The sequence below is a fragment of the Anolis sagrei genome, chromosome 5 (assembly GCF_037176765.1).
Source record: "Anolis sagrei isolate rAnoSag1 chromosome 5, rAnoSag1.mat, whole genome shotgun sequence".
NCBI classification, from domain to species: domain Eukaryota; kingdom Metazoa; phylum Chordata; class Lepidosauria; order Squamata; family Dactyloidae; genus Anolis; species Anolis sagrei.
In genome coordinates this window covers 16,494,828-16,512,923 of record NC_090025.1, presented here as the reverse complement: position 1 = coordinate 16,512,923, position 18,096 = coordinate 16,494,828, and the positions used below count along the sequence as shown (strand labels likewise).

The 18,096-nt window shown below is 39.2% G+C and overlaps 1 protein-coding gene across 1 annotated transcript in view; it reads right to left on the bottom strand.

Annotated features, from left to right (window-relative positions):
• The window catches only part of BMP3 (bone morphogenetic protein 3), a 48,466-nt gene that overhangs the window by 8,422 nt on the left and 21,948 nt on the right, over positions 1–18,096 (bottom strand). Inside the window, exon 2 of the mRNA XM_060779343.2 lies at positions 3,200–4,092. Within this exon, the coding sequence (XP_060635326.2) occupies positions 3,200–4,092 (893 nt within the window). The remainder of the gene's footprint in view (positions 1–3,199; positions 4,093–18,096) is intronic.

The window sequence follows — 18,096 nt, the reverse complement described above, 5'->3', positions numbered from 1 at the left end:
TGGTCTCTGATCAAAGTGGTCCCTGGTCAAGTGGTCCTTGGTCAAAAAAGATTGGGAACCATTGCACTATAAGAAAAAAGGGCCTTGGCACAGCAGTGCTCCTGCTCTTTGAAAAGCCATAAAATGAAAAAGAACAGTGCCTGAAATCTGAGTTGGGTTGCAGCTGCTCCCAAATTGTTGTCCAGAGATTGCTAAACTAGACAAGCTCTCAACGATGAAGACCTGCTAATTTAGTCTGAAATAGGCACAGGTAATTCAGGCATTACCCAAGGGGTCTGGATACAATTGTAAAGGGGAAATTTTCATTAATCTATAATAATCGAACCACAAACGTGGAAATGAAAACCATAGTACGTGCCAAAGTCATGCTTTCACTTGTGCTGTATTGTATTTTTATTACTGCATTTAAAAAATCTTGTTATATTAAACTATAATATTCAACCAGAACTAAATTAAGAGGAGGCAGCCTGGATTGAAAATATTTGTTGAATGCCAGGTTGGTGAATAGCAAGCCGATCATCAAGTTGTGCTAGAAGACCTAAACAGATTAACTCTGTAGGAATCTCTGGGTTTTTCAGCAGTCTGTAAATGAAAGGACCAAGGCATTGACATCTCCAGCCCATCCTCTGTTCGGATATCAACCAGCAAGCCAATGCTTTCAATCAAGAAATAGCTTCCTAAGATCTACAGAGATACTCGCAGGAACACCTCAGCAAGTGAGAGTTCAAAAGTGGCAAGTTAAACCCTGCAACCTCAATCAGTAGCTGATTCCAGATGAGAAACTCGCCCCTGGGCACACAGAAGGCTGAGCAATTTGGAAGGTGTTGAATAGACAGCACTTTGGCACCATGAGATGCAGAGCTAACCTTAAAAAATGGGGCTACAAAGCAGAGTCCACGACATGTGAGTGTGGAGAAGAGCAAACCACAGACCACCTATTACAATGCAGCCTGAGCCCTGCCACATGCACAATGGAGGGCCGTCTTACAGCCACACCAGAGGCACTCCAAGTGGCCAGCTTCTAGTCAAAGGACATTTAGTACAATATTAAGCTAACTTTATTTGTGGTTTTTGTATGCATTGTAACTGAATTCTCAATTCACTTCTGACATGATAAATAAAAATAAATAGCACAACTTTATGACCAAACATTATCATTGAAGGACCTAGATATTTCTAGGTATGTGTTCTCTTAGGTTTTATTCACCTTTTTTCCCTTTCAAGGCAGCCTTGCGCCCCTATCCTTTCTTTCATCATGGAGTCCAAGATATTATACATGGGATTGTCATGTTGTTTCCCACCCTGAAAAGACTTAGACCTGCTTAACTTCAACAAAACTGCTATACTGTGTGGCTTTCCATTGGAGTGCCTTTACTAGGAATACCAGTCAGGAGCAATCCTTTGGTACTTTTTAGAAAAGATAATAAAACATTATTAAAAATTCAGAGAATTGTGGGAATAGTTAGATGCTTTCTGCTCTTAATGTCTCAAAGTTTCCAGCACTTCCCCCATGTTATTTTCACCATTACCATTAACAAATAATCCAGTACAGTGTTATTTAATTGCCGTATTAATATGATGGGCTAAATATGACCTTAATCATACAGTAAAAGATGAGACGGAGCCTGCAGCTACCATTCTGTGCAAAATTTCAATATAATTATCTAATGCAGTGGTTCTCAACCTGGGGTCCCCAGATGTTTTTGGCCTCCAACTCCCATAAATCCTAACAGCTGGTAAACTGGCTAGGATTTCTGGGAGTTGTAGGCCAAAAACATCTGGGGTCCCCAGGTTGAGAACCACTGCTCTAATGGATTTGCCTCTTTCCTGGGTAACAGATCACTTTAGAGCATTGGTTCTCAATCTGTGAGTCCCCAGGTGTTAGGATTCTGGGAGTTGAAGGTCAAAACATCTGGGGACCCACAGGCTGAGAAGTACTGCTTTAGAGTACATATCTAAAAACATCTTAACAGTTACTATGTCAGAAGGATTTTTTTTTCCAAAAAAAGATGTAAACAACTTGAAGGCATACAACAAAAAAAACTGCTATACTTTTATCTTTTTACAGGTTGAGTATCTCTCATACCTTCATATTTTGGATTTTGGAATATTTCCATGCATGTAGTGAGATGCATGGAATAATAACATTAATAACGTTGTGCATGAAACTAGGTCGGCGAACCCTGAACAATCAGAAAGCAAAGGTGTCCTTATCTCAGCCACTTATGTGGATAGTTTTGGACTTCATGGACTTCAGAGTTCCAGATAAGGGATCCTTTACCTTTACTATGCTTTAAGGTGTCTCTGATTTATGGTAACTCTAAGCTGAACCTATCATAGAATTTTCTTGATAAGATTTGTTCAGAGAGGTTTTGCTACTGGCTTTCTCTGAGGTTGAGAATAAGTGACTTGCCCAAGGCTTTGAACCCTGGTCTCCCCGTATCTTAGTCCAATGCTCTGATCCACATAATTGGATCACATTACCAAGCCCTTTGCTTTTGGAATGAGTCATGCCAGCTTATGAAATATTCAAAGTCTTGTGCTTTTGTATAGAATAACTATCTCTGTTTGTTTCATGTGTATGGCCCTGTTTTCGAGCACTGCTTCTGAAAATGGAGCCTTTCCAAATTACCTGTTTCATTCTTTCATCTGAATGAATGAAAATTTTGTCCCGCTGGCCAACATAAGAGGGCTTCCCATGCTCCCCTTCCTCTCAGTTTTAGGGCTAAAGGGTCTCACCATTTCATTCATTTGAGTTGTTAGGGTTAGTGGAATAAACCCCTTTCTCTGAATCTGGATAGGCAAAATGCAGTCTGTAGCTCATTGATGCTGGTTTTGCAAAATGGAAGGTACGAAAGAGAAACACGAAATAAATGGATGACACAAATGCCGAGCCCATGACTATTACTACCAATAGTCACACATTACATATTTGGATATTATATTTCAAATACAACATATAATTTCCCCTTACAACCTTATATCTACACACAAAATAGTTCTGACTTAGCTATTTTACGACAGGCATTTTAAAATGGATTGTTTATTCCATGCTTTAGTTTAGTAACAGCTAAGCTAGATTTTACTAACGCTTTTAACAACACTATATACAGTTTTCTGAAAAGGTTTGAAATGTATTTTTCCTTTATGTGCGTTTGCAAAGAAAAGAAGAATAGTTTTTTAAAAGAAGATACAGTACCTTTGGAATAGGGAACTGACATTCGCCTGAGCAGTAATAGGCATCAAAAGATTTAGGGGAAATAATCCAGTCGCTCCAGCCAATGTCTGCAAAATCCACCTTGAGGTAGCGCCGCGCACAATATCTTGGCTCATTCCACTGCTTCCTCCTTGCCTTTTTAAGCGTCTGCTCATCGAACTGGAGAGTCTGGCTTTTTTGTTGGTTATTTTTTCTCTGCTTTTTCTTGTTCTTGGCCCGTTCTGCGAGGCGTGGCTGGAGGGTTTTGTAGTGTTTCCTGTCCTCCCATCCTTCATCCTCACTGTATTGGTACTCAGCTCCTGGAAGCTCATTGTTCTGCAAAGGCAAAAGAACATTGGTGGAGCGTTTTTGCCGCCCTTCACCGAGGCTGCTCTTTGAATGGCTCCCAGGCAGGGGACTTCGGTGTCCTTGCAAGCTAGAAACAACATTCTCTGGTTCCGAAATGGCAGAGTCATTGGCATAAATGAGGATGTATGGTTCATAATTGGGATCCCCATTCTTCCAGGGGTGTTGCCCAACAGAGGCTATTTTGACTCCAATGATCAAGTCATTGTTTTCTTTGGCTTTACTCAGTACATCTGTAATGTTCTTCCATTGCCATGAATGGACATGCCGATACGCAGTGGAGATGTTGACCAAGTAATGTCCCAGAGTCTGAGTTTGGTTTCCCGAAGCAGACAAACTCAACAGCAAGAGGCTAATCTGCATGTCAGATCTCCTCGGCCTGTGACGAGAAGAGCTTTTCAACTGAGGACAATTTGCAGTACTGTTCCAGAGATCTCCGACATAATAATGCAACAGAGCTGACAAGATGTTCTCAGACTTTGTGAGGGAGGTCAGGTTAAAAACGTGCACTTCTTTGTTTCCAGGAATCCCTAGGAAAAGAAAAGAGAAGAATCATGAGAAGAATCATGGTGCCACCTGTTGCTTTTGTACCTTTATCAGTCAATCTTATGCAGAATTTCTCTGTAATTGCCACACATTACTTTTTACATATTTAAATAAAATATGAAAAAGATTGATTGGAAAAAGGCACATTTTCATCAGTGGATTGAGATTGAAGGATGTGTTTGATTTCACTCTGGAGCTTTCCTAGAAAGACAAGGCAAAGGAGTTTTTCCTTCTGACAAGGCAATTTTTCATATTTCCTCCAATATGCTCAGAAAGGTACTTAATATTTATGATCTGTTAATCCAGTTTGTTATTTAACCTATTAAAAACCAAAATAGTTAATCCATGGAAAACCTTTTCCTTAACTCTTTGCACTTCCAGGTAGAATATTTTTACAATATGAACATTAACACCTAGGATTGTGTCAAATTTAACTAATACTGATATACTGTTTGTATAAAAGCCCTTGGGATCTATTTTGGTTTAGTTCCAGGACTGCCCATGGATACCAAAATTCATAAACATTCAAGTCCCATTACATACAATGAAATTCCTTATAAAAATGGCAAAATCAAGCTTGCCTTTTGGATTTTCTTGTGGAGTATATACAAGCCCTGGATGGTTGAATCCATGGATGCAGAATTTACAGATATGGAGGGCTGACCACAGGCATGTAGCCAGGGGGGGGGGGGGGCTCGGGGGGCTTCAGCCCCCCCCCGAAATTCTCATGGTGGTTCGCGAAAAGGCCTTACTGGTGCATTATTTAAACTGTTACGTTTATTAATATCATGATTTGATCACCATACTCAATATATCCCATATGTATGGGGGTATTGGGGTAATGATACAAAAGGTTTGCTAGGCTAGACCCTCTTTCACTCAGACTCAGCCCCCCCCGAAACTCAGCCCCCCCCCCGAAACCCCCCCTGAAATTTTTTTAGCCCCCCCCCCGAAACAAAATCCTGGCTACGGGCCTGGCTGACCACAATTGTTTACACTAGTTATCTTATTGTCATTGATTTTTTTTTAAACTTTGGGGAACTGGAATTGTCATTCTCTTTTTTGTACTAATTATATGCATCAACAAGCACTGGGAAATTAAAGCATAAAGGGTGAACCTTCCAGTATTATCCAGCTCATCATTCAGAGAAGATAAGGACAAGGATAGTAGCCTGTGTGTATTGGAATATCTCGGTTCTCAAAGTAATATTTATAGGAATATCTGGGTTCTCAAAGTACACCTTCCACCAGAAGGCAACCACAGAATCACATTGGAGGACCAAAAGATTGCCAGGAAAGTTCTCTCTAGGAATATTTAGGTCTTACAGTACAACTCTGTGTTCATCATCTACCAGAAGTTGATAATGGAGTCTTACAATGAACATACCGTTTCAGAGAGAATACCTTTTCATCAAATCTATGAATCTTCAATTCTGCAAAAGTGAAACCAGCAAATGTAGAGGGCTAACTAGATATGCATAGTGTCTATCCTGGCAGCTGTGATATAGAAGAATGGTGTCTAATGGAGATAGAAGTTGCATAATATCTCATTCTGGAACCTTGAGAGGATCTTGGAGGTCCCGAAGTTGTGAGGTCACAGAGTTGGGACAAGAGGGAATCGTTGAACTGTTAACTGAGATAGGGATCCAGGAAAACCCTTGCTCCTGGTGATAGCAATGAGGTTTATGGCTGTCTTCATATTTAATAGCAGTCGAGGTTTAGGAAGAACCTCACTCCTGGTGGCAATGTAGTAGGATGAAGAGGCAGAAGCCTTAAATGCCCACACAGATGGACATAAAGAGAGAACTTTCTTCATTCCAACTGCTTATTGGGAAAGGAAACCTTGTGACAATTGCTTCTACTTAAACAACAAAGTGCCAGAAATTCTTGCAAATCTTGCAAGAATTTCTTGCAAAGCTGATTACTGAACAGATTTCAATCTCCCCTCTGATCCCTCTCTGATCACCTTTTGCACATCCTTCCCCAAATATCTTGGAAAGTCTGCAGATGCTGGCCTGCCTAAGATCTAGAGGAGGTAGTGACACCTAAAGGTAGAGGGCAGAAATACTTCTTTAAGTAAATAATATGTCTATACCTTAGAATTCATGCAGTTCGACACCACTTTAACTGCCATGACTCAATGCTAAGGGATCCTAGGAGTTGTAGATTAAAGTGGCACCAGCATTCCTTGGCAGAGAAGGCTAAAGATCTTGTAAAACTACAACACCCAGGATTCCATAGACATGAGCCATGGCAGTGTTAAAATGCATTAATTCTAAAGTGTAGATGCACACTTTGTGAAACAGTTCTGCTTTCGCCTAGCTTTCTTTGGTTTGTGTGTTTGTGTGCATAAGTGTGCCCTTTAAAGCGGGGGTAATTTGGGCTTCCACAACCACAAAGAAGGAGAAAAAAGTCATTTGGCCTGCAATAGTCCTTCAAGCACAAAGTATATAAGGCGAAGAAAATAATCAATATGCACATGCAGGGATAGTAGTATTGACTGTAAAACAAAACTGGAAGACATATTGTTGTACCTTATACAGGACAATGGCTTTAACACAGATTTATGTATGCATGTATTAGATATAGATTTGTCTGCATAACTCATCAATCTTGTAGGGTGTTTTATGGCAAAAAATAGAAAAAGTCAATACTAAAGAACCTGTCAAAGGCCACTAAAGCATCACATAATTGTTAGGAAGAAGAAAAGGACATCTGAAATGCTGGGAAAATGAACGTAAGTTTTATATGGAACAGTAATGTTCCATAACTGGAAGTCACCTCTCCATGCATCTGAAAATAAAGTAGATGGTACATGGAAAAGAAGTCTTCTGAAAATAGGCACACAAAGCAATAGATGAATGCTGGGATGCTGAATCAGTAGCTGCAGCTGCAACAATTGAACTATGGCAGCTTCCTTTCCAAGTGCCACCTCCACACAAGACTATCTTTCATGCCATGTCATCCCCTACAAAAGAGAAATGCCAGAAGGGCTGGAGAAAGGGGCAGTGAGCAATGACACATCCAGTCCTTTCCCTATAGAAGGTTCTGCGAGAAATTCCTTTGTTATGAAGGTTGCAGGATTTAAAAGATAGATCTTCTCATTTCCAAAACCAAGGAGTGCCGCCTTCTTGCAACGAGATCCCTTTGGACTGAATGAAAGTTACTTCTCTTATATCAGCGTTTCTCAGCCTGGAGATTGGGACCCCTGGGGGGGGTGTCAGAGGGGTTGCCAAACACCATCAGAAAACACAGTATTTTTTTGTTGTTTGTGGGGGTTCTCTGTGGGAATTTTAGTCCAATTCTATTATTTGTGGGGTTCAGAATGCTCTTTGATTGTAGGTGAACTATAAATCCCAGCAACTACAACTCCCAAATGTCAAGGTCTATTTTCCCCAAACTCCACCAGTGTTCACATTTGGGCATATTGAATATTTGTGCCAAGTTTGCTCCAGATATGTCATTGTTTGAGTCCACAGTGCTCTCTGGATGTAGGTAAACTATCAAGGTGAATGCCCACCAAACCCTTCCACTATTTTGTATTGGTCATGGGAGTTCTGTGTGCCAAGATTGCTTCAATTCCATCGTTGGTGGAGTTCAGAATGATCTTTGATGGTAGATGAGCTATAAATCCCAGCAATTACAATTCCCAAATGACAACATCAACCCCACACCCCAACTCTACCAGTATTTAAATTTGTGTGTATCGGGTATTTGTTCCAAATTTGGTCCAATGAATGAAAATTCATCCTGTATATCAGATATTTACATTATGGTTCATAACAGTAGCAAAATTACAGTTATGAAGTAGCAACAAAAATAGTTTTGTTGCGGGTCACCACCACATGAAGAACTGCATCAAGGGGTCACAGCATTAGGAAGGCTGAGAAATACTGTCCTATATGATTTTAAATTTATTTTGGTTGATGAAGAAGCCAGTGGACCCTCATAAGATTGATTAGTGTTTTTGTGTTGTGACTGGGTAATAATCAATCTTCTCTACTGTCAATTTTGTTTTAGTTTAGTTTAAATTAATTAAGAATTATTTTAAACATCCTCCTTTTGAAACCAGTAAGAATGTTCAGAGAAAGATTCTGCAGACAAGTAATTTGTATGATTATATCTACATGTTACTGAAAGTTTCAGCAATTTTCAGATGTTGACACATAGGAAAATACTTATCACTAAACACCCAGGAGATTGCTCCATTGACAATTCCCTTGTTTCAGGTTCCATTTGTATTTTTCCCTGTAATTCTGTTCAGAATATATTGTGAATAAAACATTTAACAACATATAATGGCTATACTATTGTTTTACAGCTATCTCTCCAAAGAAATCAAAACTGAGTTTTGAGTTTCAACACTTTAAAAGTTGCCATGCTTTATCAATAGATGTCACTGTTTTCCTGCATTTCAGTTAGCAATGTTATGGAACCTCTTAAAAGCCGGTTATTAGATGCCACTAATGTACATTAACTTTGGTTTGGAGAAAGGCAGAAAGGAATACATGCTTTTAGTTCTGGAAGAGAGAACATATTTGATCATGGAACAGACACACAGTTTTTAAACCAACTTTATAAACAGCAGCCATTTCCCCCCCCCCCCCCAAAATGATCTAGAGACCAAACTACAACACTGTCTGTTGATACTTTACAAATATTTTCCATGTCTAATGTCATGCCTAAACTAGTTAGAATACAATGTCTCCTGCTTTTAGATCGACATTAATGATATTCACACAGGAGACATGTTTCAGATCAAAGCAGCAATCCCAAGAATATTTACGTGTCAGTTTCAGTCAATAGAATGAGTCTTAATTTACAAGTACAGTAGAGTCTCACTTATGCAAACTTCACTCATCAATGTTCTGTATTATCCAAAGCAGCCTGCCTCCCACCTGGATCCACAGTTGTTTCAATACATTGCGATGTTTGGGAGCTAAATCCGTAAATACAATAATTACTATATAATGTTACCATTTATTGAACTGCTTTTTCTGTAGATTTGTTGTAAAATGTGATGTTTTGGTATTAATTTGTAAAATCATAACGTAATTTGACGTATAATAGGGTTTTCCTTCATCCCTCCTTATTATCCAACAATTTTGCTTATCCAACATTCTGCCAGCCTGTTTATGTTGGATAAGCGAGACTCTATTGTAAACCTTTAAGGAAAGGCTGAAGATGCTTTCCTTAGCATTGCATGTTTTTTAAAAAGAATTTCAATCTACATGTTTAATTTTCAGAAATCTTTTTTGATATCATACTCTGCCCAATGTTTTAAAAAGGAGGCAAACATAGATTGATTAGGGGCTCTCCCACATAGAAACAACTTGGCCTTTGTGACAGCATGAGTGGCGCCACCTGTGTGTAGAACTTTAAAGTGCAAAGGTTTAAACTGTATAACATGCCAAAACTTGCCTAGTTTGTAAATGTATAGTTGGATTGATTGGTTATTTATAGCTGTCAATCAATGTTGTTTGCACCAGTTATATTGCTTCCTCAGCTCAATTGCTTGGCTCCACCTCTTCCTGGAGGAGGGCAGAGAGTTTCCTTTTCCATTCTACCATCAAACTTTCTATCAGATAGACATGAGAAAGAGACTTGACTCTAAAGCCCTTAATTAAGTTACTTATCCTCACCAATTCTAAGGTTTTTACCCTTGGGACTCATACTTCATGCCCAGATCGCCCTGGACAATGTTGAGGAGACCCAAGCACCTTCAAACTGATCCTGTGGCACCAGAGGAAGGCTTTGTGTCTTCAAATATAGGACATTTGGATTGGGGCTGTGAATGTTCAGGTATTTGCAGCCATTGAGAAAGAGGGAACCTTGAAAAGCTTCTCAGCTGCGAAATCTCCTTGGACCCAAGACAACCAGAGACTGTAATGTATATTTCCTTTACCTTTTTGAAACTTCCAGCTTATTGCCTTAAAGGGATAACTCTTTGTGAACAATAAAACCTATTTTGAGTTATCTACAGTTTTTTGGTCCTTGGGAGTTCCAGTTCTTTAAAGGAAGGCAAGAAGCAATCCCCTGGGGGAAAGATGTCACGTCTATGTCTCTTTCACTAAGAGTTATAGCCCCCAGGCGCGACGGCATAGCCTTCTTACATCGAAGACCTGAGTGGTTCCTTAGTATTAAAAGTATCTTAAAGCACTGCTGGGTACAATTGGAATCCATATGAAAGGAGCATCCAAGCAACTGGACACAGATGTTGGCTGTTGTGATAAAGTATAACCCTTGCAGCGATGATTAGAAATGCATGTTGCAACACATATATTTCCTAAGATATTACACATACATAAAGGGGATCTCTTTCAGAGATAAATAGTAGATGGAGGCAAGGTGGTTTCATTTCCATGATGCCTAGCAACTCAAACTTGCAAATGCCTTCTCAAGGAATAACCTTACCCCAGGGAAGTTTCCAGTCTTCTTACCTGGATTTATTTTGGGGAAGGATGATTAAATACAGCCAGAGGAAATTAGCAGCAGATGCAGGAATATCTAAGGATTCCCCATTTACCTAGTGCCTCTTATGTATGCTACACCTGCTTCTTTTATAAGGGAAGAATAAGTGTGCATGCCGCTGTAACATTTATCAAGTTTCAGTAGAAGATATTGTCTTAAGAGTGAGAAGGAGGGGGTTGCTTAGCCAGTTCATTAGTTTGCATTGTTTCCAGCATTTTTCCTGGTTTTTGCAAAATTTTCATGGAAACATCAACCTTCTAAAAAAATCTATTTACCTGCCTCTTTTGAAGATGGAATGGAAATTAATCCAAGTCCATCATGTTTAGGAAGAATGGGATTTATGCAGACTTTTTCTTCATTTGCAGAAAGCAGCGAATGAACAAGTTTTCAAACACTTCCCTGCCCCCAGTTTCTATCATGCCATTTTTGGGTTCCTTCATATGGCCAAAATTGTCTCCATATTGGCACAGGGCAGATTTTGCTTAACAACAAGGCAAATGTGTCAAGGTGATGATGGAGTGATGGATGGATGCGGACAGATTTTTGTAGAATGATTGCTCATACCCTTTCTCCACCACATGCCTGATTGCCATTTTCACATGTGTCTGGCATATGGTTTGTGAATGCACACATAATACAACAAACTCTCTTCTAGGATACAGTGGGGCCTCTTATGGTTGTAAAAAAAAGATTCTACTACAGCATTTCTGTGCTCACAAGGTAGCAGTTTAAGATGTGGCAAGTAAACCTGATTGCTATAGCTATATGATAGTTTTAAAGCCATTCCATAAATGCATGTCTACCAATTCATTACGCAAGTTGTGACCTCAACACTGAGTTGTATTCATGTTTACGATCATGGCACCAGTACCACAACTGCAAATGCACCTAAAATCCACTTTAAAAGCAGAAGCTGTACTGAGTGAATGAATGCTGTGATGCCCATGTTTAGGGCACTGAAGGATGGCATGTCCAGCCTGCTCCAGCCAATGAGCATAGATATGACAAGCAGAAGCAGGGATCCCCACAGTCACAACTTTTCATCAAACCATGACTTATTACTGGCAGGAGGATAGACGTGATGTGGCAGTTTAAAAAGTCAATGATAGTTCAGTCTGAATCAATAGTAATATAGTGTACAGATATGGGTAAGTAATAATATCACTATTCTGCTGTGGTCAGATCTCACCTAGAATACTCCATCCAATAACACAGTTCAGGAAAGATACTGACAAGCTGGAATGTATTCAGAGGAAGGCAACCAACATGAGTAATATTTTTGAAGCCATGCCGAATGACGAATGGCTTAGGGAGCTGGATATGTTTAGCCTGGAGAAGAGAAGGTTAAGAGGAGATATGGTGCCCATATTTAAATATTTTAAGGGATGTCATATTGAAGATGGAGCTTTGTATTGCTCCAGAGACTAATGACTTCATCACACACAAGATCCCCTCCCCCATTTCCACACACTTCTAAAACAATTAATAGGGGAAGCAACATGGATACCATCATATGATGCAAGGGGATTTCCACCTCTCACTCATGCTGCTTCATCTGTGAACTGGCTCTGAAGTGTAGGAAAATGGGAGGGGGTACCAGAGTTGGTTAGAAAGCATCTTCCGAGCTCCCAATCTATGTGTAAAAGTGGGGGTCTGTCAAATTTGTCTTTGTTAAATCGTAGTGCCTAGTAAGCTTCAGACTTCTGCATTTGAGAGTAAGGAGATTGGGAGGGGAAGGAAAGAAGCCCATGGAAAGAAGTGGTGTCAGTCCTAAGAATGATACCTCCTGTAAGTAAGAGGTATTGAGAGTAAGGAGATTGAGAGGGGAAGGAAAGGAGCCCATGAAAAGATGTGGTGTCTATCTTAAGAATGATGCCTCCTGTCTCCTCGCTGAGCTGGGAGGAAGCGATCCTGTGTGGTGGGGGTAAGTAAATTCTCCTCCTTCGTTACAGATGGAATGCCATGCAAAGAAGACAATTCCACATGCAAAGAAGATTATTTCCTTTCTCCCCCCCCCCCCATTTTCCCCTGCTCTGTCTGATGAAGTCCTAAGAGATAGAGTGATGGATTCAAGCTACAAATAGGGGATTCCACCTAAACATTAGGAAGAACTTCCTGAAGGCAAGAGCTAATTGACGGTGGAATATGCCGCCTTGGATTGTGGTAGAGTCTCCTGGAGGTTATAAAGTAGAGGTTAGCTGGCCATTTTTCAGGGGTGCTTTACTGGTGTGTTGATGGCCATCTAACCTGTGCTTAGCAACCTCCTGAGAAGGAGATGGAGAATGGTTACAATCTAACAATATTGGCTTTTGGCCAATATTGTTAGATATTGCTCTCTTGGCCGCATCTGCACTGCCATATAATGCAGTTTCTTAATGCAGTTTAATTGCACTTAACTGCATTATATGAATCCACACTGCCATAAAATGCAATTATGTGGTAGTGTAGATGGAGCCAATGGAAAGTCTGAGGGTCAGTGTGTGAGATAACAGAAGCATTATAATGTAGAAATTGAATTGCTTGTTAAATTGCAATGGATAAATCAAATTGCTAGTTTACATGTCAGATATTTGTTAATATCTCACATATACACCTACATTTATGTAGGAATCCAAAAATACAATGTTGTACTGATGGATTAGTCCCAAGACAGGTTACTAGGAGGATTTAAAGGGAAGATGATCCCACCTGTCCCTCCTTAGGAAACCACCTGAAAAAATGTATACTTAGCTTTTATTTTTATTCGTGGCAAAATCCAACAGCAACATTTTTCCTGGACATTTTTACTTCTACATATACATTTCCACATTACAATGATACCTCTTTAAGATAAAAACAAAACTCCAACTCACAGAAAAACATCAAATATAAGCAAACAATGTGATGCTGCAGCAAAGAAAGTTGGTGCTAGTTTAACCTGCGTCACTAGAAGCATAGGATCGTTTCCAAGTTGAGAGAGGCAATAGTCTGCAGCAGTGTGTTAATTTCATCTGCAGCAGTGTGTTAATTTCGGATACCACATTTTGAGAAGGATATAAAGAAATTAGACCAGGTTGAGAAAACAATGATCATAAGAAGTATAGAGAACAAAACATATATGAGGAAAGGTTGAAAGAGCTGGGTATGTTGTTCTGCTTGCTGAAGAAATGACTGAGAGGTGACATGATCACAGTCCTTAAACATCTAGCAATGGTACTCAACTTGTGGGTCCCCAGATGTTTTGATCTTCAGCTCCCAGAAATCCTAACAGCTGGTAAACTGGCTGGGATTTTTGGGAGTTGTGGGCCAAAAACACCTGGGAACCCACAGGTTGAGAACCACTGATCTAAAGCTACATATTCAGGGTGCTTTAGCTGGAAACCCCACACTAAATGGTCCAAAAGTTTCCTTCCAGTTCTGTGAGCCTATGTGTGAGGTGTCCAAATTCCCCTTTGAGAAATTTTAGATACTGAGCTCCTTGAGGCAGGCACTGGTCCTCGTGTTCTTGGGAAAGAATCTACAATGTGGAAGCTGCAATAAGAGCTAGACAACAAAGAGCATGGCTGGGTCTATGAGAATTGGGATTACAAAAATATTCATGTTACAAGGGATATTCCAATGCATCAATAGGTTGGAACACGTTCAATAGCATGTGGTGTGTTTACCTTTACTGAGGATATACTGACATTTTTATGGACTGCCAAATCTATCCCACAGGTGAAAAAGGATGCAATAATGAGGGCTATTTAGTTATATAGCTGCCATTAGTCCTACTTTAAATTAGATATTAAAGCAGCATTCTTGCACCCCAGTATACTTAAGAATGCATCAAGGTTTCCATTATAAAGACTTCTTTTCATGGCTTTATAAGTCAGTCCCCAGTTGTGTGCTGTGTGGATAAAATTATGAAGTAGAAAGAACAAGTCTGCAAATACAGTTTCCCCTTATGTCTCAAAGTCTTTTAACTCCTTGTTCTCTTCACGAAGTACATTTGGTTTTCCTTTTCCTCCTCAGACTTCCAGCATATAAATAAAAAGAACAGGACACAACTTGAGGTACATTTAATAGACAAATTATTGAATTAGGGCCTTCATTTCTTTTAGTATTTTAATATGCTATTCAAAAACTGGGTAACATTTTTAAAATAAACATTATAGACTACTAGCTGGATGGAAGTTGGAATAATGTACAAGTTTTCATAGGCAAGCAGCTTGGGAAATGGGAAAATTGCTTGAACTGGAATTCATATTTATTGAATAAGTAGTAACAGGCTGATTGTGCCAGAAATTAGCATAACCCAATCATCTGTGTTCTGAATAAAATTACAATTAATATGCAAACATCTTAAGACACACACCCAGGAACAGGCAATGACAAATCATCCAGAAGAAATCCCGTTCCCCAGCCAGCAGTCAAAGGGGATATTTTGATTTATAAGGACTAGATCTACCCTAGTTGGTTTCTTTTTTAAAAAAACTTCATCCATTTTAACAACATGCATGTTTTTGAAATTTTCTTCTGTTTCAATGTTGGCATTCCACACTAAGATTCAAGACCAAACAAGAATCTGTCATCAAAAAGAATTGGCATTAATGTGCTGTCTTATCCAGATCCAAACTGGTGGGAAATTGCAGCATTCATTCACCATTTAACATATACATGACTTAAGCAATATTACTTTGGCATCATATGTCTTACGGCCTCTACTACTTTGGAACTGGAAGGCCATCAGTGGCTGGCTGTTGAACCTCATATACAATATTCTGATCATAGAAATAAACACAATGCAAAGAGACTACTCAACTGAAAACACATTCAGGAGTGTTTGTCCTACAGCAAAATACAACAACATCCAAAATCCCCCCAAAAGAGTGATACCTTTATTGGGCCAACCAAGATTCAGGAGACATACTATGCAAGCTCTTAAAGCTCCACTGGCTTCTTCATTAGGCAAAGATGTAAAAGAAAATGTTGTAGGAGAAGGGGAAAATGACCATTTGTAAGAGTTGCAAGCCTACACTTTGTCAATGTGTTGTTTTATTGTTAAGATAATCTGGAGAGATAACAAAGCGGACAGATCACTCCCCTCTTTGGCCATATGGGCAAAAAGGAATAAAGAATGGTAAAATCCAGGCAAGAGCATTTCAACTCCACTAAGCAACAGAAAAACAACTTCCCTTGAAACTCAGGCTATTTATGTCTTGGGTGAGAATATGACTACAACTACCTAAAGTTACGATTCATGATGTAACTTGTATTATCTACTTAGAATAACAGAACTGGAATTTCTTTAATTTCATTAATAGTTACAAGCAGAATAGCAAATTCTTTCCAATTCCCATTAAGCAGCCACACTCACTTTCCATTTATTTATTTCCTATCTCCTTGCCTCTCTTACCTTGCGCTCAGGTAGGCAACACAACATCAGTATAGTATAGTATGACCCATGTATCTATTGCAATTTCACTTGCCCTTATCTGAAAAAAAAGTTATCTCTAGACATTTTTCAGATCCTCTACTGCTATTCTATGGTATACTTCCACCAGAGGACTTAGAAATGCTAGAAAGGTCTTCTCTCTACTAGACTATGGCATATTTTTGCTTTAAATTGTTCATTTCAATAGAATTTACTAGTATTTATGGTACTGTTTCCATGGTGAATCCAATAATGTATACCCCACAGATATGGAAAACATACTGTATGGTACAACAGACCCCGAAAACTCCAGAATCTAAAATTAACCAATCTCTATTCCTGTTAAATAATACAAAATATATGAACACCTTCCTTCCTGAGCTAACCCAATCGTTACCTGAAAAATCACTGTATGAAAATCAGGCAAACTTCTGGAGGTCCTTTGGACTCTTTGAACAATCAGCTAAATGAAATTTGCTGCATCAAAATCAGGACTGATCACCTTAAGTTGCCCTGTCATTCATAGAGTTGAACATGGTTGCTTTTTATGGACAACTCATTGAAACAACAACAACAACAACAACACCAACAACAATAATTTTATTCTTATATCTCACCACCATCTCCCCAAAGTGCCTAAAAGCAAAGTGCCTAAAAACAAATCTAAAAATAAAGCACAACATAAAATACAATAAAATATAACACATATGCATATAAAAACATCAACTCAGGCTCAATAAAACTGAGGTCATAAACCAATGGTGATAAGCTGCTCTAAACATGGCCAAGCTGTAAACAATAGGAATGGAATAAGTGCAAAAATGAACAGAGGACATAGGATAAAGTGCAAGGATGTGCAACTACTGCACAGAACAAGTAGGACCTAAGCATTCTCAAAGGCCTGTTTGCAAAGCCGCATCTTCAAGACCCTATGAAAGGAGTACAGTGTGGGGGCCTGTCTAATCTCCCTGGGGAGGGCTTTCCAAAGTCAGGGGGCCACCACCAAGAAGGCCCTTGACTTGCCTTAAGTCATCAATTAGGTTTCCATGGTCAAGCAGGGATCTGAATCCTGGTCTACAAAGTCCTACCGGTCCTGCACCCAATCCACGACACCATTCTGGGTCTTTGATTTATCCATTTAACAGCCCTGCTATTACAATCCAGGTAAATATTCAATGGTACCTTGTTAAGTTCTTGCCATGCCTAGAGAGCGGGAACAGGGGTATATTTAACCCATGTAATAGTTGCACCTGATCACATATTCTTCAATAATGATACTAAGACGACTAGGGACAGTAAAGATATAAATTCTCCTTTTCATAGGTGAAATGTAATTAAAAGTCAAAGTCAGTGAAGTTATTTTGGCAGCTAAGACAGGAAATCTTTTTGGGATATTTCCTCTCTGCTGGCAGGAAAAACACAACAATAAACAAGAAAACTAACAATTTGCTACCACCTCCAATACACCTGAAATAACCAGCCTGTTGGTGTTTCATTCTGTTTAACAGAAGGGCCAACATTTTGCCACTGTTTAATATTTTGAACAGCAGACGACAGGTTTTCTTCAGAAGACATGTCTGAACCTTTTTTGCACAGAAGGTGGACAAAATTATTCAAATCTACACTACAGACTTACATGGGCATTTTTTAACAGGTTAACTGCCATGATTTCCTTCGTGAATCATCAATCAAAATTGTATTTTTATAGTGGCTCCTACTGAAATTTTTTTCCAAATGTGTCACAAACTACTTTTGCCCCAGCCTTTCACAAAACAAACAATAAAATGATTAGCCCTATGTTTTCAATATTTTTTGCAAAGCTACGAAGAAAACATAACAGATTTTTACCTTGCTTTTTAGCCAAATAAAAGTTCCCAGAATGGGCTACAAACATAAACCACAAGATAACCCCCACTCTTGCGCTTATAGTAGGAAAGTTATGAAACAACAATGGCCAGGGGAAAAGCAAGCTCCTAAAAGTACAGTCCTTACTTACCATCTTTAATGAAAACAGAGAGGAGGCCTGATGGGTTGGAAGTTGCTACATAAATTGTTTAAAAGCCAAAAGAAGCTGACTTCTCAGGAAAGACAACAGAGTAGCCTGAAGGCACTTTGATTCCCT